Below are 26816 nucleotides of genomic sequence, written 5' to 3'. Positions count from 1 at the left end.
CATCTTAACAACAATAATAACCGCAACAACAACAACAATCAGAAGCAGCTATGCCAAAGGTGTGAAAAGTATCACTCGGGGTTCTGCACCAAATTTTGCAACAAGTGTAAAAGAAATGGTCATAGCGCGGTGAAGTGTGAGGTCTACGGACCAGGGGTTAATAGAACGAAAGGAACAAATGGTGTCAGAACGAGTAATGGCGGAGCAAGTAGTGTCGGAGCAAGTTATGCCAATGTAGTTTGTTATAAATATGGAAAACCGGGCCACATTATTAGAAATTTCCCGAACCAGGAGAACACGAATGGACAAGGCCGCGGAAGAGTTTTCAATATTAATGCGGCAGAGGCACCGGAAGACCCGGAGCTTGTTACGGGTGCGTTTCTTATTGACAATAAATCTGCTTACGTTTTATTTGATTCGGGTGCGGATAGAAGCTATATGAGTAGAGATTTTTGTGCTAAATTAAGTTGTCCATTGACGCCTTTGGATAGTAAATTTTTACTCGAATTAGCAAATGGTAAATTAATTTCAGCAGATAATATATGTCGGAATCGAGAAATTAAACTGGTTAGCGAAACATTTAAGATTGACTTGATACCAGTAGAGTTAGGGAGTTTTGATGTGATAATCGGTATGGACTGGTTGAAAGAAGTGAAAGCAGAGATCGTTTGTTACAAAAATGCAATTCGCATTATACGAGAAAAAGGAAAACCCTTAATGGTGTACGGAGAAAAGGGCAACACGAAGCTACATCTTATTAGTAATTTGAAGGCACAAAAACTAATAAGAAAAGGTTGCTATGCTGTTCTAGCATACGTCGAGAAAGTACAAACTGAAGAAAAGAGCATCAATGATGTTCCCGTCGCAAAAGAATTTCCCGATGTATTTCCGAAAGAATTACCGGGATTACCCCCACATCGATCCGTTGAATTTCAAATAGATCTTGTACCAGGAGCTGCACCAATAGCTCGTGCTCCTTACAGACTCGCACCCAGCGAGATGAAAGAACTGCAAAGCCAATTACAAGAACTTTTAGAGCGTGGTTTCATTCGACCAAGCATATCACCGTGGGGAGCTCCTGTTTTGTTTGTCAAGAAGAAAGATGGTACATTCAGGTTGTGTATCGACTACCGAGAGTTGAACAAACTTACCATCAAGAACCGCTACCCACTACCAAGAATCGACGACTTATTGATCAACTACAAGGCTCGTCTGTTTTTTCAAAGATTGACTTATGTTCCGGGTATCATCAAATGCGGGTGAAAGAAGATGATATTCCAAAGACTGCTTTCAGAACACGTTATGGTCATTACGAGTTTATGGTCATGCCATTTGGTTTAACTAATGCACCAGCTGTGTTCATGGACCTTATGAACCGAGTGTGTGGACCATACCTTGACAAGTTTGTCATTGTTTTCATTGATGACATACTTATTTACTCAAAGAATGACCAAGAACACGGTGAACATTTGAGAAAGGTGTTAGAAGTATTGAGGAAGGAAGAATTGTGCGCTAAGTTTTCAAAGTGTGCATTTTGGTTGGAAGAAGTTCAATTCCTCGGTCACATAGTGAACAAAGAAGGTATTAAGGTGGATCCGGCAAAGATAGAAACTGTTGAAAAGTGGAAAACCCCGAATACTCCGAAACACATGCGCCAGTTTTTAGGACTAGCTGGTTACTACAGAAGGTTCATCCAAGACTTTTCCAGAATAGCAAAACCCTTGACTGCATTAACGCATAAAGGGAAGAAATTTGAATGGAATGATGAACAAGAGAAAGCGTTTCAGTTATTGAAGAAAAAGCTAACTACGGCACCTATATTGTCATTGCCTGAAGGGAATGATGATTTTGTGATTTATTGTGATGCATCAAAGCAAGGTTTCGGTTGTGTATTAATGCAACGAACGAAGGTGATTGCTTATGCGTCTAGACAATTGAAGATTCACGAACAAAATTATACGGCGCATGATTTGGAATTAGGCGCGGTTGTTTTTGCATTAAAGACTTGGAGGCACTACTTATATGGGGTCAAAAGTATTATATATACCGACCACGAAAGTCTTCAACACATATTTAATCAGAAACAACTGAATATGAGGCAGCGTAGGTGGATTGAATTATTGAATGATTACGACTTTGAGATTTGTTACCACCCGGGGAAGGCAAATGTGGTAGCCGATGCCTTGAGCAGGAAGGACAGAGAACCCATTCGAGTAAAATCTATGAATATAATGATTCATAATAACCTTACTACTAAAATAAAGGAGGCGCAACAAGGAGTTTTAAAAGAGGGAAATTTAAAGGATGAAATACCCAAAGGATCGGAGAAGCATCTTAATATTCAGGAAGACGGAACCCGGTATAGGGCTGAAAGGATTTAGGTACCAAAATTTGGAGATATGAGAGAAATGGTACTTAGAGAATCTCATAAAACCAGATACTCAATACATCCTGGAACGGGGAAGATGTACAAGGATCTCAAGAAACATTTTTGATGGCCGGGTATGAAATCCGATGTTGCTAAATACGTAGGAGAATGTTTGACGTGTTCTAAGGTCAAAGCTGAGCATCAGAAACCATCAGGTCTACTTCAACAACCCGAAATCCCAGAATGGAAATGGGAAAACATTACCATGGATTTCATCACTAAATTGCCAAGGACTGCAAGTGGTTTTGATACTATTTGGGTAATAGTTGATCGTCTCACCAAATCAGTACACTTCCTGCCAATAAGAGAAGATGACAAGATGGAGAAGTTAGCACGACTGTATTTGAAGGAAGTCATCTCCAGACATGGAATACCAATCTCTATTATCTCTGATAGGGATGGCAGATTTATTTCCAGATTCTGGCATACATTACAGCAAGCATTAGGAACTTGTCTAGACATGAGTACTTCCTATCATCCACAAACTGATGGGAAGAGCGAAAGGATGATACAAACGCTTGAAGACATGCTACGAGCATGTGTTATTGATTTCGGAAACAGTTGGGATCGACATCTACCGTTAGCAGAATTTTCCTATAACAACAGCTACCATTCAAGCATTGAGATGGCGCCGTTTGAAGCACTTTATGGTAGAAATTACAGGTCTCCAATTTGTTGGAGTGAAGTGGGGGATAGACAGATTACGGGTCCGGAGATTATACAAGAAACTACCGAGAAAATCATCCAAATTCAACAACGGTTGAAGACCGCCCAAAGTCGACAAAAGAGCTACGCTGACATTAAAAGAAAAGATATAGAATTTGAAATTGGAGAGATGGTCATGCTTAAAGTTGCACCTTGGAAAGGCGTTGTTCGATTTGGTAAACGAGGGAAATTAAATCCAAGGTATATTGGACCATTCAAGATTATTAATCGTGTCGGACCAGTAGCTTACCGACTTGAGTTACCTCAACAACTCGCGGCTGTACATAACACTTTCCACGTCTCGAATTTGAAGAAATGTTTTGCTAAAGAAGATCTCACTATTCCGTTAGATGAAATCCAAATCAACGAAAAACTCCAATTCATCGAAGAACCCGTCGAAATAATGGATCGTGAGGTTAAAAGACTTAAGCAAAAAAAGATACCAATTGTTAAGGTTCGATGGAATGCTCGTAGAGGACCCGAGTTTACCTGGGAACATGAAGATTAGATGAAGAAGAAATACCCGCATCTATTTCCAGAAGATTCGTCAACACCTTCAACAGCTTAAAATTTCGGGACGAAATTTATTTAACGGGTAGGTACTGTAGTGACCCGAACTTTTCCATGTTTATATATATTAATTGAGATTGATATTTACATGATTAAATGTTTCCAACATGTTAAGCAATCAAACTTGTTAAGACTTGATTAATTGAAATATGTTTCATATAGACAATTGACCACCCAAGTTGACCGGCGATTCACGAACGTTAAAACTTGTAAAAACGACATGACGATATATATATGGATATACATATGGTTAACATGAGATTATGATAAGTAAGTATCTCCATAAGTATATTAACAATGAGTTATATACATATAAACAAGACTACTAACTTAAGGATTTCGAAACGAGACATATATGTAACGATTATCGTTGTAACGACATTTAAATGTATATATATCATATTAAGATATATTAATATATCATAATATCATGATAATATAATAATTTAACATCTCATTAGATATAATAAACAATGGGTTAACAACATTAATTGAGATCGTTAACTTAAAGGTTTCAAAACAACACTTACATGTAACGACTAACGATGACTTAACGACTCAGTTAAAATGTATATACATGTAGTGTATTTAGATGTATTAAAATACTTTTGAAAGACTTCAAGACATATATCAAAACACTCATACTTAACAAAAATGGTTACAGTTACTTTCCCATTCTTTTCTTTCATCAAGAATTCTAGTCGTATTCTTACCCGTATTATACACAGCTTCAAAACGTACTTACTATGGGTATATACCAATAGGAACTAGCATGGGATTCCACTCTTGATTATATCATGTATGAATAATCAATTTTAACTTCTACCATGAGCTAGTCAACTAACTAGAACTCCTTTTAACCCCACTCACCACTCACCAATTACCACTCATCATTCACTCCATTTCACTTCCAATTCTCTTTCTAATTCTCTCTCAACACACACACACTATTATGAACGTATTTTTCCAGTAGTTAATCATCATCTTCATCAAAAATCACTTCAAGAATCAAGCTATAATCATCATAGGAAGAACACTTCAAGAACACTTCAAAAATCCCTTCAAGTTTACTAATTTACTTCCAAGCTTTCTAATCCATTCCAAGTAATCATCTAAGATCAAGAAACCTTTGTTATATACAGTAGGTTATCTTTCTTATTCCAGGTAATATTCATATTCAAACTTTAATTCAATTTCTATAACTATAAACTATCTTAATTCGAGTAAAAATCTTACTTGAACTTGTTTTTGTGTCATGATCCTACTTCAAGAACTTTCAAGCCATCCAAGATCCTTTGAAGCTAGATCATTTCTTGTCACTTCCAGTAGGTTTACCTACTAAACTTGAGGTAGTAATGATGTTCATAACATCATTCGATTCATATATATAAAACTATTTTATTCGAAGGTTTAAACTCGTAATCACTAGAACATAGTTTAGTTAATTCTAAACTTGTTCGCAAAAAAAAGTTAATCCTTCTAACTTGACTTTTAAAATTAACTACACACATGTTCTATATCTATATGATATGCTAACTTAATGATTTAAAATCTGGAAACACGAAAAACACCGTAAAATCGGATTTACGCCGTCGTAGTAACACCGCGGGCTGTTTTGGGTTAGTTAATTAAAAACTATGATAAACTTTGATTTAAAAGTTGTTATTCTGAGAAAATGATTTTTATTATGAACATGAAACTATATCCAAAAATTATGGTTAAACTCAAAGTGGAAGTATGTGTTCTAAAATGGTCATCTAGACGTCGTTCTTTCGACTGAAATGACTACCTTTACAAAAACAACTTGTAACTTATTTTTCCGACTATAAACCTATACTTTTTCTGTTTAGATTCATAAAATAGAGTTCAATATGAAACCATAGCAATTTGATTCACTCAAAACGGATTTAAAATGAAGAAGTTATGGGTAAAACAAGATTGGATAATTTTTCTCATTTTAGATACGTGAAAATTGGTAACAAATCTATTCCAACCATAATTTAATCAACTTGTATTGTATATTATGTAATCTTGAGATACCATAGACACGTATACAATGTTTCGACCTATCATGTCGACACATCTATATATATTTCGGAACAACCATAGACACTCTATATGTGAATGTTGGAGTTAGCTATACAGGGTTGAGGTTGATTCCAAAATATATATAGTTTGAGTTGTGATCAATACTGAGATACGTATACACTGGGTCATGGATTGATTCAAGATAATATTTATCGATTTATTTCTGTACATCTAACTGTGGACAACTAGTTGTAGGTTACTAACGAGGACAGCTGACTTAATAAACTTAAAATATCAAAATATATTAAAAGTGTTGTAAATATATTTTGAACATACTTTAATATATATGTATATATTGTTATAGGTTCGTGAATCAACAGTGGCCAAGTCTTACTTCTCGACGAAGTAAAAATCTGTGAAAGTGAGTTATAGTCCCACTTTTAAAATCTAATATTTTTGGGATGAAAATGCATGCAGGTTTTATAAATGATTTACAAAATAGACACAAGTACGTGAAACTACATTCTATGGTTGAATTATCGAAATCGAATATGCCCCTTTTTATTAAGTCTGGTAATCTAAGAATTAGGGAACAGACACCCTAATTAACGCGAACCCTAAAGATAGATCTATTGGGCCTAACAAACCCCATCCAAAGTACCGGATGCTTTAGTACTTCGAAATTTATATCATATCCGAAGGGTGTCCCGGAATGATGGGGGATATTCTTATATATGCATCTTGTTAATGTCGGTTACCAGGTGTTCACCATATGAATGATTTTTATCTCTATGTATGGGATGTGTATTGAAATATGAAATCTTGTGGTCTATTATTATGATTTGATATATATAGGTTAAACCTATAACTCACCAACATTTTTGTTGACGTTTTAAGCATGTTTATTCTCAGGTGATTATTAAGAGCTTCCGCTGTAGCATACTTAAATAAGGACGAGATTTGGAGTCCATGCTTGTATGATATTGTGTAAAAACTGCATTCAAGAAACTTATTTTATTGTAACATATTTGTATTGTAAACCATTATGTAATGGTCGTGTGTAAACAGGATATTTTAGATTATCATTATTTGATAATCTACGTAAAGCTTTTTAAACCTTTATTGATGAAATAAAGGTTATGGTTTGTTTTAAAATGAATGCAGTCTTTGAAAAACGTCTCATATAGAGGTCAAAACCTCGCAACGAAATCAATTAATATGGAACGTTTTTAATCAATAAGAACGGGACATTTCATGATTCCGACACGATGAGCAAAATTTGTAATGTTGAGTCTTGAAAGTTTTGAAATCTACATTCATGTAATCAATTACCCTTTGACTATGCTCGACGATTCACGAACATTTATGTGTATATTGATATGTATATATAATATATATATACTTATTAATTAAAAACGTTAACAAGGTATTAGATAAATAATACTTTACATAAACGTATTTTGTTACAATATAAGTTTATCAATGAAATTAGAAGATAATATCAAATGATTGATTTATCAGATACATTGTATGATTGTGAGTCTTTGTAACGAGGCCCACATTGATTTGAGAAATCATTTTTTTTAAGGTATGCGGAATAAATGGAAAAGTAAATTACAAGTGAGAACAAAGTGTCACTTATCAAGAGTTAGACAAAAGTTAGTGGAGAATAGAACTTCATAATACTTGATTGATCTATTCTCAAACGTGCGAAAATATTTTTCGATATAATAGAACTTGTTTATTAAAATGTTTTTATTTAAACAACGTAAGTTGGAATGTTAGTTGTTAGATGTATGAATAACTTGCAACGTACATTAAAACGTGTTCATTAAATATATATGTTTTTATAAATTAGTCTAGTACACGATAGTAACATTCGCTTAGAGATGCGATTGATATTTAAAAAGTTAATACATAAACGAATTGTATTTATTTAAGTTTTCAAATGAAAACGTTATGAGTTATAATATTTTTCTAAACGATTTTAAAAACGAACTTTGAAATATATATTTAGTTTTGAAAGACTAAATATTATATCACTAGGTAAATATTTCAAACATACATATTATGTATAAAGTTACAACTCTAAATAAAAATATATATATATTTAACTTAGTCATAAACCGTTCTGATTTAAAATAATATATTTTGATAAACAACGAGTCCCTGATTTATAGAAGGAAATGACCACAATGCTCAATTTTATAAGTTACATTTTTCATAAAGTAAATTTTTGATAAATAAGTCAAATTATTATTAAAGGTACACGTCGCGTAACGTAAAAGGCTAGTTTTTTAAACGTACGAAAGTGCGCTCGAAAAACCGAAAGTGGTACATGAGTCGAGTGACAACGTACGAGTCGTTTGAACAAAAATTACATTTTTACTACGCACGTAAATATAATATAATATTTAATTAATTCTAAAGATTTAATATTAATATTTATTTATGTTAAGTAAAATGAGGTAACATCTTTTGTTTTGAGCAAACAGGAAATGAATGAGGGGTAGGTGAGGTTAACTTGCCTATAAAATTCGAACGAGTTCCAATTTTTGTGACTCAATTCATCATATTACTAATTTTAAGATTATTAATATTAATCTTATTATTGTTAGTGTTAGTATTATTTGGTATTATTGTTATTATTAGTATTATACATAAAATACTACGACGGGGCTCTGCCCGCATGATCTCAAAATGAGTTTTCGAGTAGGATAGGGCTAAGAAAATTATGGGTTATAACTATGGAGGTCATGGGTATGGATTATAGGTATGCTCGCGAGGTCAATTTAGTGTTTATCATCTCCGTTGCGTCTACGTACCTTTCCTACAATATTGAACCTTAATATTGATACGTGAGTACTCGTAAATTAATTTTTACATATTAATAGTGTATCCCTGACTAGTGCTCGAGAAAATAGGATTATGCATGCTTGTACTTTTGATATTACCCTTAGATAAGTTATGTTGAATCTTGAATTAGTTACACATGCGGTTGAGATAAGGTATAAGATATGCATTTCCTTGGAAAGTCAGCGAAAAATTAAGAACTTTTCCTTTATACATCGAATGGATCCGATGAACGGATTTGGAGTTATAGTCAATTGAATTTTTTGTAAAAATGATTATTATTATCGTCGTTATTATCGTCATTCTAGTTTTTTTACCTTATTATTATTATTATTATTATTATTATTATTATTATTATTATTATTATTATTATTATTATTATTATTATTATTATTATTATTATTATTATTATTATTATTATTATTATTATTATTATTATTATTATTATTATTATTAATGAAAAGTATTATCATTAAAAATTGTTATTTTTAATATTATTAATACTGTCGTTATTATCGTTAAAGTTATAATTAGTATTATTATTATTATTATCATTAAAATAATTATTAGTATTATTAGTAATATTAAAATACCATCTTTACAAAAATTATTATTTTAATAGGAATATCATTGTTAATATAAAATTTCATTATTAATAAAAATTATCATATTATTATAATACCATTTTCGTAAATATAAATATTGTTATTATTATTAGTAGAATAATAATAATTATTAATACAAAATAACACAACTTTTACTTATTATTATTATCAATGTTATTTTAATAAAAAAAATGTAATACAAATAATATAATTACCTTAATAAAACCTATCATAACATTTTTATGATATTCAATAAACTTTATAAATTTTATTATCTAAGATATATAAAAGTATATTTTTTATATATAAAGTTTTATTTATAAATAAATTATATTATTTACTCTAATAAATCTTTTAAAAATATTTAAAAACATAAACGACGATATCTAAACTATATAATAATCATGTACAAATTTTAGAAATCATTTTGAGTCAAATTGACTTTTGTTAACTTTTACATATTAGTCTCGAGCATTAGGATTGTGGTACACTATGATTTGACTTAATTTGTTAGACAAATATTGACCAACATATAAATATATATAATTAATTTAGGTTCGTGAATCCAAGGCTAATCTTACACTGTTCAATGATGTTATATGTATTTTTACTACGAAATAGAGTATGGTGAGTTTCATTACTCCCTTTTTATATATATTTTAGGGCTGAGAATACATGCGCTGTTTTATAAATGTTTTACGAAATAGGCACAAGTACTAAAACTAATTCTATGTGGGTTTAAACCAGAAATATACCCTTAGCTTGGTAACATTAAACTACTTGTCTATGTACGGTAGGTGCGAATCCTAAAGATAGATCTATTGGACCTGACAAACCCCATCCTGACTATGGGATGCTTTAGTACTTCGAGGTTATTTTAAACACACCTGATCTGGTGTACTTCAGAGGGTAAAACATGAACGTTAAGGCTTGTTACCGAGTGCCTACAACTTATAGAATACTTTTATACACTTGCGAGTGTACATATATTTATAAACGGAAATCTTGTGGTCCATTAATATATTGAAATGATTGTTATGATAAACCTATGAACTCACCAACCTTTTGGTTGACACTTTTAAGCATGTTTATTCTCAGGTATGAAAGAAATCTTCTGCTGTGCATTTGCTCATTGTAAAGACATTATTTAGAGTTGATCATCGCAATGGAACCAGATGTTGATGACTTCGTCCAGACGAATTAGGACGGGTCACTACAGTTGGTATCAGAGCGATGGCCTTAGTGAACTAGGTCTTGCATTAGTGTGTCTAACTGATAGTTGTTTAGATGCATTATTGGGTCTGGACTTTGACCGTGTCTGCATGTCAAAAGTTTTGCTTATCATTTACTGTCGAAAATTATTTGCTTATCATCCTTAAAGTCTAGACACGTCTTACTGCCTCTATTACATAGACATTGTATAGATAAATTCATATCTTAGCGTATCTGTTATTGTTACCTTTGCCTGACAACTTCCGTAGATTCCTCTGTAACTTATGGGATTTTAGTATTATATATGCATATGTAAATTATGTATTTGCAGGGTACTAATCTACATCCTCTAATCTATTTCTTATCGAAAATTCTTCATCTGATCGTACGAGATAAATCCCTCAACCAGTTCGAGTCCCTCAGATTTCGATAGTTACTCCGACAGTTAATTCCGACATGGATGTTCACATAAGCTCCGGTAGCAGTGTGACCGGAATGGATCAACCAATTAGCCATCATTTATTCTGGATGAATTGGAGATGGGTTCGTAGGCTACTTAATCAATGGAGATGAGAAGAAAGCGATCCTTTCCACCAACCAACTTCACCTCTTGGCGATGAACCTGAAGCACTTACCAGCGAATCCATTCGAAACACCATTTTCACACTCATTTTCTGAATATCTCGCCACGATTATATTCTATCTAAAATTTTAAACCTTATTAATCTGCTCGTTTTGACCGACATTCATTTCGGAATAATGGAAGAAGTCAACGAGCTTCGCGCTCGAGTAATCAATTTTGAAAAATGTGGTGCAAAACCTACCAGCGTCAGCAACATCACTAGTGCCAATAGTACCATCAACATCAACACCAGTACCACCAACAAACAAAGTTTCAACACCACATGACTCAACATCTCATTCTGTACCTCGAGTATAATTATCGTTCTACGAATCGTTCTACATCAATTATCTTCATTCTATGTGACGATTATATAATTTCTAATATTTTAGAGATTATGTGTTCTAGTTCTAACGATAAATCTAATGAGATTAATATCATATTAACTCATTAAATCCACGATTATATCTGAAGAAAATATATATGTATATATGTTTTCATAAAGATTGTAATCAAAAATTCTTTTGTACAAACTGTTAATGGTAAAAATATTTTAACGGGTAGGTAATACCCGAGGAATATTTAGATTTTACATTAATAAGTTACACTGTACATTCTTTCAAATCTGAATTCAACAGTCATTTACTATCCTATTTACAACCACCGATATACGTATCCGTTCACCGCAAAATAACCATTTTCATTCAATTTCATATTTGGATATTGATTTACCAGAATCCAACAAGTGGCATAATGAAGAAAACATTGGACAAAATAAAAATTTGTTAGAAACAAATGAATTAACTATGAGAAATTCTATTAAGAATCCACGCTAACAAAAATCCTAGCTAACTGTTCCTAGCTAACTGATTATATTTTATTTATCGCAATTTAATTATCGCAATTTTATTTATCATCATTTAATTTCTGTTATTTACTTTACGCACTTTATTTATCGTCATTTAATTTCTGTTATTTATTTTTACGCACTTTAAATATCGGGACACGTATACAAGGTTTTGACATATCATATCGATGCATTTATATATATTATTTGGAATAACCATAGACACTCTATATGCAGTAATGATCGAGTTCTCTATACAGGGTTGAGGTTGATTCTATAATAATATATATAATTTGAGTTGTGATCGAGTCTGAGACATGTACACGGGTCACGACACGTATTAATTAATTCGAATACTATATATTGCTAACTGTGGACTATCAACTGAGGACTACCAACATTGGACAATTAAAATGAATTAAAATATTGATTATAACATATGAAACAAAACAATTCTTCAAGTTTTCCACTTGATGTCATCCTAAACCTTATTTGTATCTTGACGATTACAATCAGCGTTCAAATCTATCATGATTCTTAAAAAAACATCTCAAGAGGATGAACCAACTGCACTTCATCTACGGAAGAAGAGATTGATGCATATAGTTATGCACCTAAAAATTTTCGAAACTTGAGTAAACGTTTAACACGTATCTGTGCTAGCTTCTTTGTCGTTGTTATTACCGAAAATAACTTTGCAATTCCTTTTCAAATTAGACAATTTTGTCACAGCACCAGCAAATCAACTTCAAGTTTTCATTCGAATAAGTCTTATTATAACTTTGATATATCCGTTTGCCCCTTTGTCATCGGTATCGGAGAACCTTTTATATCCCATCACATTAACAGTAAACGTACCAACAACTTTATTATTCTTTGACTTAAACCTCTTCGAAAAACCACTATATTGATTCATTGATACCCTATCATATATCTATCTACATCTTGAAACAATAATTGTCATACCAATTACCAGAAATCAGCAATCAGTATTTTGAATCTCGCAGCATGCCTACATCAACAGATATATGTATACATATAACATTAATCTCTTAGAATTATCCTTCCAATTTGAAAATTCTGAAAAGCACCCAGTCTACGAATCAATACTTTAAATTTAGAAATTTCTGATGAAGCAGCAAAAACTGTAAACAACCTTAACCATCAGAAGTTTGATGATAAAGAATAGTATGTTGGAAAAACTCAGCAAAGTTGGAACTGGAAAATGAATTGAGCAAACCATGAAGGAGGCCATGGACAAAACACAAAGGCTAAATCTGCCTTCAAAGAATCCAAATGATTCAATGCCTGCTGAAGTCTTTAGCGAATATCTTGCTCCATACTCTAAACCCTTGCGGACAATATTCTTCATCATCCTCTGATCTTAGATATTCTAAGATATTATCATATCTTTCATTATAAATATCCTCGATATTGCGGAAGATATTTTCATAACTAATCTTATCTGAAATCATTTATCTCTTCGCGCTATTAGTATTACATCATATAAGAAACTGCTAGTTTCTATATTCTGTAAACTTTCGATTTTAAACTATGAATGTTTTTAAAGTAGTGTTGGAAATTGATGCATGAGTTAGTATATTATATAATGACACTTGATCAACGTGATTATATTACAGTAATTCATGCTGAGTTTCTAATGGGACGTGATGATTCATAGAACATACCATCATCATGTGTCATTTACACGACTCTTACATTCTATCTAATCTCTAAACATATCAAGAAAATATTTTTCTTGATTATTCGGTCTTTTCCGGGATATCCTGGTAATTTGACAAAGCAAGATCGTACCATTACGATTCTCTTCTTAGAACATTAATTATATTCATTCCGAAACTCATATCTACGAATTCTGGACCATTACAATCGATGCTTAATCACAAGAAGAGGAAACGAAAGAATGAAAACTCCAAACTAGAAATTGGAATATAAATCGCAGCAAATAGGAGAGGACATTAACTGTGGATGACAATGATTATAAAAGACAGAAGCAGGGACATCGAAGTATAAAGGAAGATATAAAACCCAACAACCACCTAGAAGTTATAAACCGCATATGTCAATGCATATAGCAATATAAAGACACGGGAGAACTAGAAACACTATAAACCCAAGAGTACAGTAGAAGTAAATAGATTCTTCCGGTGGTAGATGGAAGAGAAGAATGATAGATATGAAAGTTAGGAGGATATCAAGGATCAGAATGGGATGGAGCATATTAACGAATGGCTTAAAGTGTGAATTGAGAAGAAAGACTAGAAGAAGTGATATATGGAAATAAGGAAACGGAGGGGGCGGATTTATAGTGAGAAACTCGACAGAGAAATTGAAACAGATTATTGCATTTAATCAAAGAAGATTCTGATTTCCTTAATCGCTGAAGAACCAAATCTTATTACGAAGATTTTCTTTAAATCCCGTGAATTCCGAAAATCAATCGTAACTACGTCATCGATTAAAACAATTCTACATTTACTCATTTCACTCACTTGCGATAGCTTCACTTATACTCTTCGAATAATCAAATTGTTTCATCTATATTATTCAATGATGATAAAACTCTATTATCACCTCATATTCGTCATGAAAACATTCTTATAGTTAACCATGACGACCTCGATCAAATTTCGGGACGAAATTTCTTTTAACGGGTAGGTACTGTGATGACCCGGAAATTTCTGATCAAATTTAAACTTTAATCATTATATGATTCTGACACGATGAGCAAAATTTGTAATGTTGAGTCTTGAAAGTTTTGAAATCTACATTCATGTAATCAATTACCCTTTGACTATGCTCGACGATTTACGAACATTTATGTGTATATTGATATGTATATATAATATATATACTTATTAATTAAAAACGTTAACAAGGTATTAGATAAATAATACTTTACATAAACATATTTTGTTTCAATATAAGTTTATCGATGAAATTAAAAGATAATATCAAATGATAGATTTATCAGATACATTGTATGATTGTGAGTCTTTGTAACGAGGCCCACATTGATTTGAGAAATCATTTTTTTTAAGGTATGTGAAATAAATGTAAAAGTAAATTACAAGTGAGAACAAAGTGTAACTTATCGAGAGTTAGACAAAAGTTAGTGGAGAATTGAACTTCATAATACTTGATTGATCTATTCTCAAACGTGCGAAAATATTTTTCGATATAATAGAACTTGTTTATTAAAATGTTTTTATTTAAACAACGTAAGTTGGAATGTTAGTTGTTAGATGTATGAATAACCTGCAACGTACATTAAAACGTGTTCATTAAATATATATATTTTTTTAAATTAGTCTAGTACACGATAGTAACATTCGCTTAGAGATGCGATTGATATTTAAAAAGTTAATACATAAACGAATTGTATTTATTCAAGTTTTCAAATGAAAACGTTATGAGTTATAATATTTTTCTAAACGATTTTAAAAACGAACTTTGAAATATATATTTAGTTTTGAAAGACTAAATATTATATCACTAGGTAAATATTTCAAACATACATATTATGTATAAAGTTACAACTCTAAATAAAAATATATATATATTTAACTTAGTCTTAAACCGTTCTGATTTAAAATAATATATTTTGATAAACAATGAGTCCCTGATTTATAGAAGGAAATGACCACAATGCTCAATTTAATAAGTTACATTTTTCATAAAGTAAATTTTTGATAAATAAGTCAAATTATTATTAAAGGTACACGTCGCGTAACGTAAAAGGCTAGTTTTCTAAACGTACGAAAGTGCGCTTGAAAAACCGAAAGTGGTACATGAGTCGAGTGACAACGTACGAGTCGTTTGAACAAAAATTACATTTTTACTACGCACGTAAATATAATATAATATAATATTTAATTAATTCTAAAGATTTAATATTAATATTTATTTATGTTAAGTAAAATGAGGTAACATCTTTTGTTTTGAGCGAACAGGAAATGAATGAGGGGTAGGTGAGGTTAACTTGCCTATAAAAGTCGAACGAGTTCCAATTTTTGTGATTCAATTCCTCATATTACTCCGTAAATAATCATATATATATATATATATATATATATATATATATATATATATATATATATATATATATATTATTAATATTATTATTATTAATTTTAATATTATTAATATTAATCTTATTATTGTTAGTGTTAGTATTATTTGGTATTATTATTATTATCAGTATTATACATAAAATACTACGACGGCGCTCTGCCCGCATAATCTCAAAATGAGTTTTTCGAGTAGGATAGGGCTAAGGAAATTATGGGTTATAACTATAAAGGTCATGGGTATGGATTATAGGTATGCTCGCGAGGTCAATTTAGTGTTTATCATCTCCGTTGCGTCTACGTACCTTTCCTACAATATTGAACCTCAATATTGATACGTGAGTACTCGTAAATTAATTTTTACATATTAATAGTGTATCCCTGACTATTGCTCGAGAAAATAGGATTATGCATGCTTGTACTTTTGATATTGCCCTTAGATAGGTTATGTTGAATCTTGAATTAGTTACACATGCGATTGAGATAAGGTATAAGATATGCATGTCCTTGGAAAGCCAGCGAAAAATTAAGAACTTTTCCTTTAGACATCGAATGGATCCGATGAATAGATTTGGAGTTATCGTCAATTGAATTTTTTGTAAAAATGATTATTATTATCGTCGTTCTAGTTTTTTTACCTTATTATTATTATTATTATTATTATTATTATTATTATTATTATTATTATTATTATTATTATTATTATTATTATTATTACTATTATTATTATTATTATTATTATTAATGAAAAGTATTATCATTAAAAATTGTTATTTTTAATATTATTAATACTATCGTTATTATCGTTAAAGTTATGATTAGTATTATTATTATTATTATTATTATTATCATTAAAATAATTATTAGTATTATTAGTAATATTAAAATACCATCTTTACAAAAATTATTATTTTTAATAGGAATATCATTGTTAATATAAAATTTCATTATTAATAAGAATTATCATATTATTATAATACCATTTTCGTAAATATAAATATTGTTATTATTATTAGTAGCATAATAATAATTATTAATACAAAATAATACAACTTTTACTTATTATTATTATCAATTTTATTTTATTAAATAAAAATGTAATACAATAATATAATTACCTTAATAAAACCTATCATAACATTTTTATGATATTCAATAAACTTTATAAATTTTATTATCTAAGATATATAAAAGTATATATATATATATATATATATATATATATATATATATATATATATATATATATATATATATAAAGTTTTATTTATAAATAAATTATATTATTTACTCTAATAAATCTTTTAAAAATATTTAAAAACATAAACGACGATATTTAAACTATATAATAATCATGAACAAATTTTGGAAATCATTTTGAGTCAAATTGACTTTTGTTAACTTTTACATATTAGTCTCGAGCATTAGGATTGTGGTACACTATGATTTGACTTAATTTGTTAGATAAATATTGACCAACATATAAATATATATAATTAATTTAGGTTCGTGAATCCAAGACCAATCTTACACTGTTCAATAATGTTATATGTATTTTTACTACGAAATACAGTATGGTGAGTTTCATTACTCCCTTTTTATATATATTTTTGGGCTGAGAATACATGCGTTGTTTTATAAATGTTTTACGAAATAGGCACAAGTACTAAAACTAATTCTATGTGGGTTTAAAAAAGAAATATACCCTTAGCTTGGTAACATTAAACTACTTGTCTATGTACTGTAGGCGCGAATCCTAAAGATAGATCTATTGGGCCTGACAAACCCCATCCTGACTATGGGATGCTTTAGTACTTCGAGGGTATTTTAAACACACCTGATCTGGTGTATTTCAGAGGGTAAAACATGAACATTAAGGCTTGTTACCGGGTGCCTACAACTTATAGAATACTTTTATACACTTGCGAGTGTATATATATTTATAAACGGAAATCTTGTGGTCTATTAATATATTGAAATGATTGTTATGATAAACCTATGAACTCACCAACCTTTTGGTTGATACTTTTAAGCATGTTTATTCTCAGGTATGAAAGAAATCTTCCGCTGTGCATTTGCTCATTGTAAAGACATTATTTAGAGTTGATCATCGCAATGGAACCAGATGTTGATGACTTCGTCCAGACGGATTAGGACGGGTCACTACACAAGCTCATCCCATAGTGGAATTGACAGATCAGCGTATCCGACAAATCCCGTATAAACTAGAAACGTCGGGACGATTAACAAAGTGGGCAATCGAGTTGATAGAACACGAGATTAACTTTGTGCCAGAAGCGCAGTTAAGGGACATATACTAGCAGATTACCTAGCAGAAACCACTTCCGATATGCCAATTATGCTAGACTTGGAAAACATTACACTATCAGTACCCAAATTTTGGGAGTTGTATACTGATGGTACAAGTGGTCCGGAGGGAGCAGGCGCAGGACTATTGCTTACGGGTCCCGATAAGGAGGAACACACTTATGCGCTAAGGTTAAACTTTAAGGCGACAAACAATGAAGCGGAGTACGAAGCCCTGTTGGCGGGAATAAGGCTGGCCAAAGAAATTGGGATCAAGAAACTCCAAGCATACGTTGATTCCCAGCTTGTTGCCAACCATATTAATGGCACTTTAGATGCTCACGATGAAGGAATGCAGGCATATTTATCCCTAGCCCATTCCCTGATCAGCGAGTTTGATGATTTCTAGATAAGCCGAATACCTCGAAGTCAGAACAAGCAGGCATATGTATTAAGTAAACTGGCTGCGCTGACGTTTAATCATCTTGAAAAGAAAGTGTTGGTCGAACAAGTCTTCAAGAAATCCATTGAACCTAATTAACTAGCCTATGTTGTCAAAGAAGCTGAGCATTGCTGGATTATGTAACGACCCGGAAATTTCCGACCAAATTTAAACCTTAAACTCTATATGTTTCCGACACGATAAGCAAAAACCTTAATGTTGAGTCTAGAAAGTCTGAAATCTATATTTGGATGATTAGTTACCCTTTTGACCAAGCCTGACGATTCACGAACATCTATGTGTATATACGATATGTATTTATTAATTAATAGCGTTAACAAGGTATTAGATATGTGATACTAGGTTTTGATATAAGATTACTACATATATCGGCGAGAGTAAAAGATAATATAATTTTATAAATTTCTGAACTGTCTTTGTCAAATTATTAACGAGTCTTTTTGATAAAAACAAAGGTTTTAACGTTATCTTAAAAGTCGGAGTTTTTCTAGAAACCTTTTGTCAAACTATAAGTGTTAACGGTCCGTGATTTTAATAAAAAAAATATTTAAATAAAACGTGTTCGTTAAATATATATTTTTGATTTTTAATATAACATTTTACTAAATATAAAACGTTTTGAATTTAAAAATACTTTGGAAAAACAAAGAGATTTTGATTTACAAAAGTAAATGACCACAACACTCAAAAGTTTAAATTACATTTTTGGTGGAATTGTTTGAAAATCCATTATTTTGACAAAGGTACGAGTCACTAAACATAAAAGGTTAGTTTTCTTGATGTACGAAACTTATTTTGGAAAAAAACGGAGTTTTCTTGATGTACGAAACTTATTTTGGAAAAAAAAACGGAACCGGGACATTAGTAGAGTGACAACGTAAAAGTAAATTTTTGTAAAAATTATGTTTTTACCATTAACATAAATATAATATAAAATTTAATTAATTATAAAAATTAAATATATTATAATATATATAATAAATAAATATCTTCGGGTTCCTGTAATGAATGCGTTACAGCTGGGATGCAATCAGAAATGGGCTATAAATCTAACACGTCTGTTTTTACTGGTTTATTCCCTTTAAGACAACACATACGCACACACACATGCACTTTACAATAACAATGGTACTCCGTAATACTTAATTATTTATTAAAATTTTATCTATCCCTCTATATTTAACATACTCCGTAATAATTACTTATAATTATTATTATTATTATTATTTTAAGATTTATTAATCTTATGATTATTTTAAGATTTAATCTTATTATTAATTAAGATTTATTTTATGATTGATCTTGGATTAGGAGTATTATTACTAATTATATACAAAACTTTATGACGGGGTTCTGTCCAAATGTTTTCAAAAATGGTTTCATGAGTGGGAGTGAGTGAGCCAGATTATGGGTAATAGCTATGGAAGTTATGGGTAATGTTCGGGGGTTTTGCTCGTGAGTCAATCTAGTGTTTATCACCTCCGTTGCGTTTTATATCTTTCCTGCAATATTGAATCTCAATATTGATACGTGAGCACTCAAAACTTGACATTTATTTATTATTAGTGTGTCCCTGACTAGTGCTCGAGAAATTAGGATTATGTATGCTTTTGAATTTATTTTTGTCAAAATATATTTTTGGATAGAATCTGAATTAGTTACTCATGCGATTAAAATAATATATATGATATATATGTTTTTGGAAAGGTGGCGAAAAACTATAAACTTTTCATTTAGAGGTCGAATGGATTCTACGGACGGATTTGAAGTTATAGTCAATTGAACTTTTGTACAAATTAGTAAAAATGAATATTTTTATTATTACGTCGTCATTAAAATCAACGTTATTATTATCTGAATATTAGTATTATTATTATTATTGTAATATTATTAAAAATAATTAATATTTTTATTAAAACTATCAAATTATTATATTGATTGTAAATATTATTAAAACTATCAATTTATTATTTTATTTATCGTTATCTAACATTATTATCATTATGATTATTACTATTATTAAAAATAATATTTTGTTAAAAATTACCAAATTATTATTTTGATCGATTATTGTTATTAAAACTATAAAATCATTATCGTTAACACTAAACTTATCACTTTTATTAAAAGTATTATTTTTTTCATGGAAATATTATTATAAAATGTTAACTTATTACTTTAGTATATTTTATATATAAAGTTTTAATAAATGGAATACATTAATTACTCTAATAAATTTTGTAAAAATATTTAAAAATATAAAATGATAATATTTAACTATAAATGATTATGTAGAAATTTTTGGAAATCTTTTTGAGTCAAATAAAATTTTATTAACTCTTGCATATTAGTCTCGAGCATTAGGATTGTGGTACACTGTAAATTGACTTTATTTGTTAATTAGATATTAATCAATATGTAAATATATAATTGATTAGGTTCGTGAATCGAAGGCCAACCTTATAAGTTATCAATGATGTTATATGTATTTTTACTACAAAATACATTAGGTGTGTATATAGTCCCACTTTTAAACTCTAAATATTTTTGGGCTGAGAATACATGCGCAACTTTTATAAATGATTTACGATATGGACACAAGTGATCAAAAATAAATTCTACGTTGAGTTGTACCATGGCATATTTCTTTATACTTGGTAGCTAATATTTACGTGAGGAGCGTAAACGCGAATCCTGTTGATAGATCTATCGGGCCTGACAACCCCAACCGGGCTGGACGACCAGTTTTTAACGGTTGCACAGTACTTCGTTTCGTTACTACACTTGGTACGGTGTAGGGTTTATTTAAGAATATGCTGCTGTGATTTAAATGTTAAGTATGGTTACCAAGTGCTCAACGACTTTTCATACATGAGGAGTGTATTATGTATAAACTTTAAATCTTGTGGTCCATTGTTATAACGCTGCTAGCATCAAACCTTTATATCTCACCAACTTTATGTTGACGTTTTAAAGCATGTTATTCTCAGGTATGAATTAAGTCTTCCGCTGTGCATTTGCTCATGTTAAGGATACTACTTGGGACCATTTAAGCCATGATTCAAGAACGTTGCATTCAAGTTATTGAAGTTCATTAGAGACTAATAAGAAGTAAATGACAGATTAGGTCATTTGGGTTTAATGAAATGTTAGGCGAATATGTCAAATCTTGATGTAAAGATAGATTGCCTTTTAAGAATAAATGCAACATTTGTAAAATGTATCATATAGAGGTCAAGTACCTCGCGATGTTATCAACTGTTGTAATTCGTTTGTAATCAATATGGACATCGTCCGGATGATTAGTTTCGGATGTTTCAGATTACCAACATAATTGAATTCCTAAAGACGGGGTCGCTACCCGAAGATGACGAAGAAGCCAAAAAGATAAGAGTCAAAGCTCCGATGTACGAATTACGCGATAATGTCCTATATAGGAAGTCATATCTTGGGCCAAGCTTTCGCTGCGTCAGGCCCAAGCAAGCCAAGAAGATCATAGACGAAGTTCACGCAGGAGCTTTCGCTTTGCACTCTGGTTTTAGAACGGTGGCAGAAAAAATCAAAAGATTGGGCTATTACTGGCCCAGCATCTACAACGATGCGGCTGAAAGGATAAGAGTATGCCAAGAATGTCAATTGCATGCGCCCATCAGTAAGGCTCCACGGCACCCAATGATTCCCATAATGTCGCCATGACCTTTCTGCAAATGGGCTATCGACATAGTGGGGGCGTTCCCCGTTAGATCGGGAAGCACTAAATTACTTGGTAGTCGCGATTGACTTCTTCACCAAATGGGTAGAAGCAAAACCACTAAACAAAATCACGAGTAAAAAGGTGATGGATTTTTTTTCTGGGAAAGCATTTTTTGCAGGTTTGGCATCGCTAATTAAATAGTGAGCAATAACGGAACGCAGTTCGAAGGTGAACCTTTTCGTAGTTGGTGTCAAGGGCTGAACATAAAACAAAGCTTTACATCGGTCTCGCACCCTCAAGCCAATGGACAATACGAAGTCAGCAATAGAGACACAGTCCATGCCATCAAAGGAAGGTTAGGAAAGCAACGAAGAGGATGGGTGGATCAGCTTCCTAAAGTCCTTTGGGCGCACCACACGACACCGATAAATAGCACTGGAGAGACACCTTTTAGCCTGGTATATGGCTCAGAAGTGGTCTTGCTTACGGAGATAGCTATACCCACAGAGCAAACACTGTCATTCAGTCAAGACAAGAACTCTAGGGATCTGCGCACTAACCTGGATTTACTGGAAGAGCGCAGAGAAATGGCAGCCACATGTGAAGCTATCAACAAGCAATGCATCGCAAGGTACTATGATAAGAGAGTTAGACTCATCACGTATGCGGTTGGTGACTTTGTTTTGAAATGCCCCGTTCATATACATTATAAACGATTGACAATAGTTGATTACATCGCGAGTTATTTGACCTCTATATGATACATTTTACAAACACTGCATTCGTTTTTAAAAGACAAACTTTCTTTACATCAAAAGTTGTCGGCATGCATACCATTTCATAATATATCCAATTATAATTGAATTAATAATAATCTTGATGAACTCAATGACTCGAATGCAACGTCTTTCGAAATATGTCATGAATGACTCCAAGTAGTATCTCTAAAATGAGCAAATGCTCAGCAGAGGATTTCTTTAATACCTGAGAATAAACATGCTTTCAAGTGTCAACCAAATGGTTGGTGAGTTCATAGGTTTATCGTAAACAATAAAATTCATCATTTTAATAGACCACAAGATTAAATATTCCCATTTCCCATAAACATCATGCATAAAAATTCATTCATATGGATTGAACACCTGGTAATCGACCTTAACAAATTGCATATAGAATATCCCCATTATTCCGGGACAACTTCGGACATGATAAATTCGCCATCATTCCGGGACAACTTCGGATCCGGGACAACTTCGGACATGATAAATTCGCCATCATTCCGGGACAACTTCGGACATGATAAATTCGCCATCATTCCGGGACAACTTCGGACATGATAAAAAAGGCATATTCTATTTCGATAATTCAACCATAGAATGTAGTTTCGATTACTTGTGTGTATTTCGTAAAACAGTTATAAAAGTAGCACATGTATTCTCAGTCCCAAAAATATATATATTGCAAAAGCATTTAAAAAGGGAGCAAATGAAACTCACAATACTGTATTTTGTAGTAAAAATACATATGACGATATTGAACAATGCAGGGTTGGCCTCGGATTCACGAACCTATATCATTTATGTATATATTAAAATGTATAATCGTAATCGAACAAATATATATATTTATTAGTGATATAATTTTTATATCAGTAACTTTTATATTTCATTATTAATATATATTAATTATATATATATATATATATATATATATATATATAGGGGTAGGATCAAGAGGGAAGTAACCATTCGGGGGGAAGCAAAAATTTTTTTTTTTCGTTTTTTGAAAAAACTTTGTTCACGAACATTATAAATGAGATGAAAATATGAACATTTAGTAGAGACACTTTGTGATAAATATTTTTATTTTGGCGGGAAAACGCTCGAAGAAGTAATATATAACAATTATCGTGTTTTTCGAGCATATGTTGAGTTTTTAGCTATTGGGGTTTAGATATTAGGGTTTATAGGGTTTAGATATTAGGGTTTAGAAATTTAGGGTTTAGGGTTTAGATTTAGGGTTTAGATTTAGGATTTAGATTGAGTTTTTAACACGAACGGTTTAAAATTTAAGGTTTAGGGTTTAGGGTTTAGGGTTTGGTGTTTTGAGTTTATGGAATAAACCCAAAACACCAAACCCTAAACCCTAAACCCTAAACTCTAAATCGGGCTAAATTTTACTTCACAAAACATGAAAAAAAGACGTTCATATTCTTCACGAACAATATTATCTTGAATGTAATTTTTGTCGATCGTTTTCCCACTTAAATAATGACATTCATCACGAAGTGTCTCTTCTAAATGTTCATATTTTCGTGTGATCTTGATGTCGGAAAAAAAAATTCCAAAAAAAATGAAATTTTTTATTTTTTTTGCTTCCCCCCGATTGGTTATTTCCCTATTGATCCTGCCCCTATATATATTTTTTTTGCTTCCCCCCGGTCGTGTTTTTTTTTGTTATGTCATATGTATTAAATATTTTATATATACATCTTTCATTTGTTTGATAAAATAGTGATTATAACAATACTAGAATAACATTATTAGTGATTAAAATAATAATAATGAAAATACTAGTATTAATAATGACAATAATATTAATGATTCTCATAGTGATAATATTAATGATAGTTTTATTAATAAATTTTATAGTAATGATAATAACAGTTTTTAAATGAAAAGTTTAGTAATATTAACAATATTAATTATAAATAGATTAATAATACTAATGTTTAAAAATGATACTAATACTAATAATAATAATATTTACAATAATGATAATAGTGTTAATAATATTGTTACTAATTATAATACACATAATAATATAATAATACCTATAATAATAATAATAATAATAATAGTAATAATAATGATACTAACAATTTTAAATATAATAATACTAATATTTAATGATAATAATAATAAATTATAGTATCTTAGTAATAATAATAATTAACTTAGCAATTTTAATAATATTATTCAAATTTGTAACTATAATCATAATAATAATAATAATAATAATAATAATAATAATAATAATAATAATAATAATAATAATAATAATTAATTCTTGAATTTGTAATAATAATAATAATATTAATAATTTGTAATACTAATAATGATAACAACATTATTAATAATCATCATAATAATAATAATAATTAATATTAACAACAAATAATAATAATAATAATAATAATAATAATAATAATAATAATAATAATAATAATAATAATAATAATAATAATAATAATTAGAAAAAATGAGTGTATACCCTTTAAAATCGTGCTAAAAAGAATTTGCCCAAGACGGGGCTCGAACCCGCGACCCCTCGCTCACCCGCAACCCTGCTTAACCATCCGGCTAATTCCATTTTTCTTTAATTAAGGCAACCCAATATATATATATATATATATATATATATATATATATATATATATATATATATATATATATATATATATATATATATATAACCCGTTTTTCCTTACTTCCTTTTCTTCTTCTTTCTTTCAAACACCATCGGCCAAAATCACATAACACACGATACTAACTAATTAAGGTTTTAATTAAAACTAGTAATGGAATTAAGTGTACTGGTATTGGATGTATTTGTTAAAAAAAAAAACTAAAAAAAAACTGTTGTATCTAGCGAAGAACAAGAACAAAACTTCAAACATCAAAATCAATTTTTCAAACGTTTTAGCTCATGCATTCTACATGAAATAGGTTTCAATACTCTCCTAAAAACTTTTTGGACCTTTAATTTGATATGAAACACAAGAACGAATCCAAATTTTGATGAAGAACAAAGGTTAACTTTTTGATTCTAAAAGTTTGACTTCAAAATTCGATCTTGTTTTGAAAAATTGGAAGTTGAGGCTTTCCAGATAGTTTAAATGGATGATTTACAACAACTCTGCATTTGTAGATTTTGAAATTGGATTTGAAATTGGGCTATTGTAAATCAAGTTCAAGAACAGAGAAACCCGACTGTTTTCTTCAAAACTTTAGTTTAATTTTTATGTTTTAATTCGAATTGCAATAGCAGAGGGTCATATAGAGGGTAAGTGATATTGTTACAGCAAAAGTGACTCAATTAAATTTTGTTTCGTAGCTTGATTGAGTGGACAAGAAATATTCGATCGTACATGAATATATTTAAAAAAATAAAAGAAATCGTTGGGTAACTGAATTGGTTGTTTCTCTGTGATCCCATTCGATTTGCATTCCAGTTTATAGACAAAAACAAAAGCGTGATACAGTTGATGGATATAGGCAACTGATTTGGATCCTTGTGAATTTATAATTGTATTAATATTTATATATATATATCTATATATAAATTTATATATATTTACTGTATTATATAGCTGTATTTATTTACTTATC

At 30.5% G+C, this 26816-nt stretch overlaps 1 protein-coding gene across 1 annotated transcript in view; it reads left to right on the top strand.

Annotated features, from left to right (window-relative positions):
• LOC139859794 (uncharacterized) overlaps window positions 1-26190 on the top strand; it is a 40797-nt gene extending 14607 nt beyond the window's left edge. Inside the window, exons 2-5 of the mRNA XM_071848568.1 lie at window positions 18257-18626; window positions 22053-22349; window positions 22647-23056; window positions 26154-26190. Of these exons, the coding sequence (XP_071704669.1) occupies window positions 18257-18626; window positions 22053-22349; window positions 22647-23056; window positions 26154-26190 (1114 nt within the window). The remainder of the gene's footprint in view (window positions 1-18256; window positions 18627-22052; window positions 22350-22646; window positions 23057-26153) is intronic.
• The last annotated feature ends 626 nt before the right edge of the window (window positions 26191-26816 follow it).

Source organism: Rutidosis leptorrhynchoides, chromosome 7, assembly GCF_046630445.1.
Source record: "Rutidosis leptorrhynchoides isolate AG116_Rl617_1_P2 chromosome 7, CSIRO_AGI_Rlap_v1, whole genome shotgun sequence".
NCBI classification, from domain to species: Eukaryota; Viridiplantae; Streptophyta; class Magnoliopsida; order Asterales; family Asteraceae; genus Rutidosis; species Rutidosis leptorrhynchoides.
This window is presented reverse-complemented; position numbering and strand designations above follow the sequence as displayed.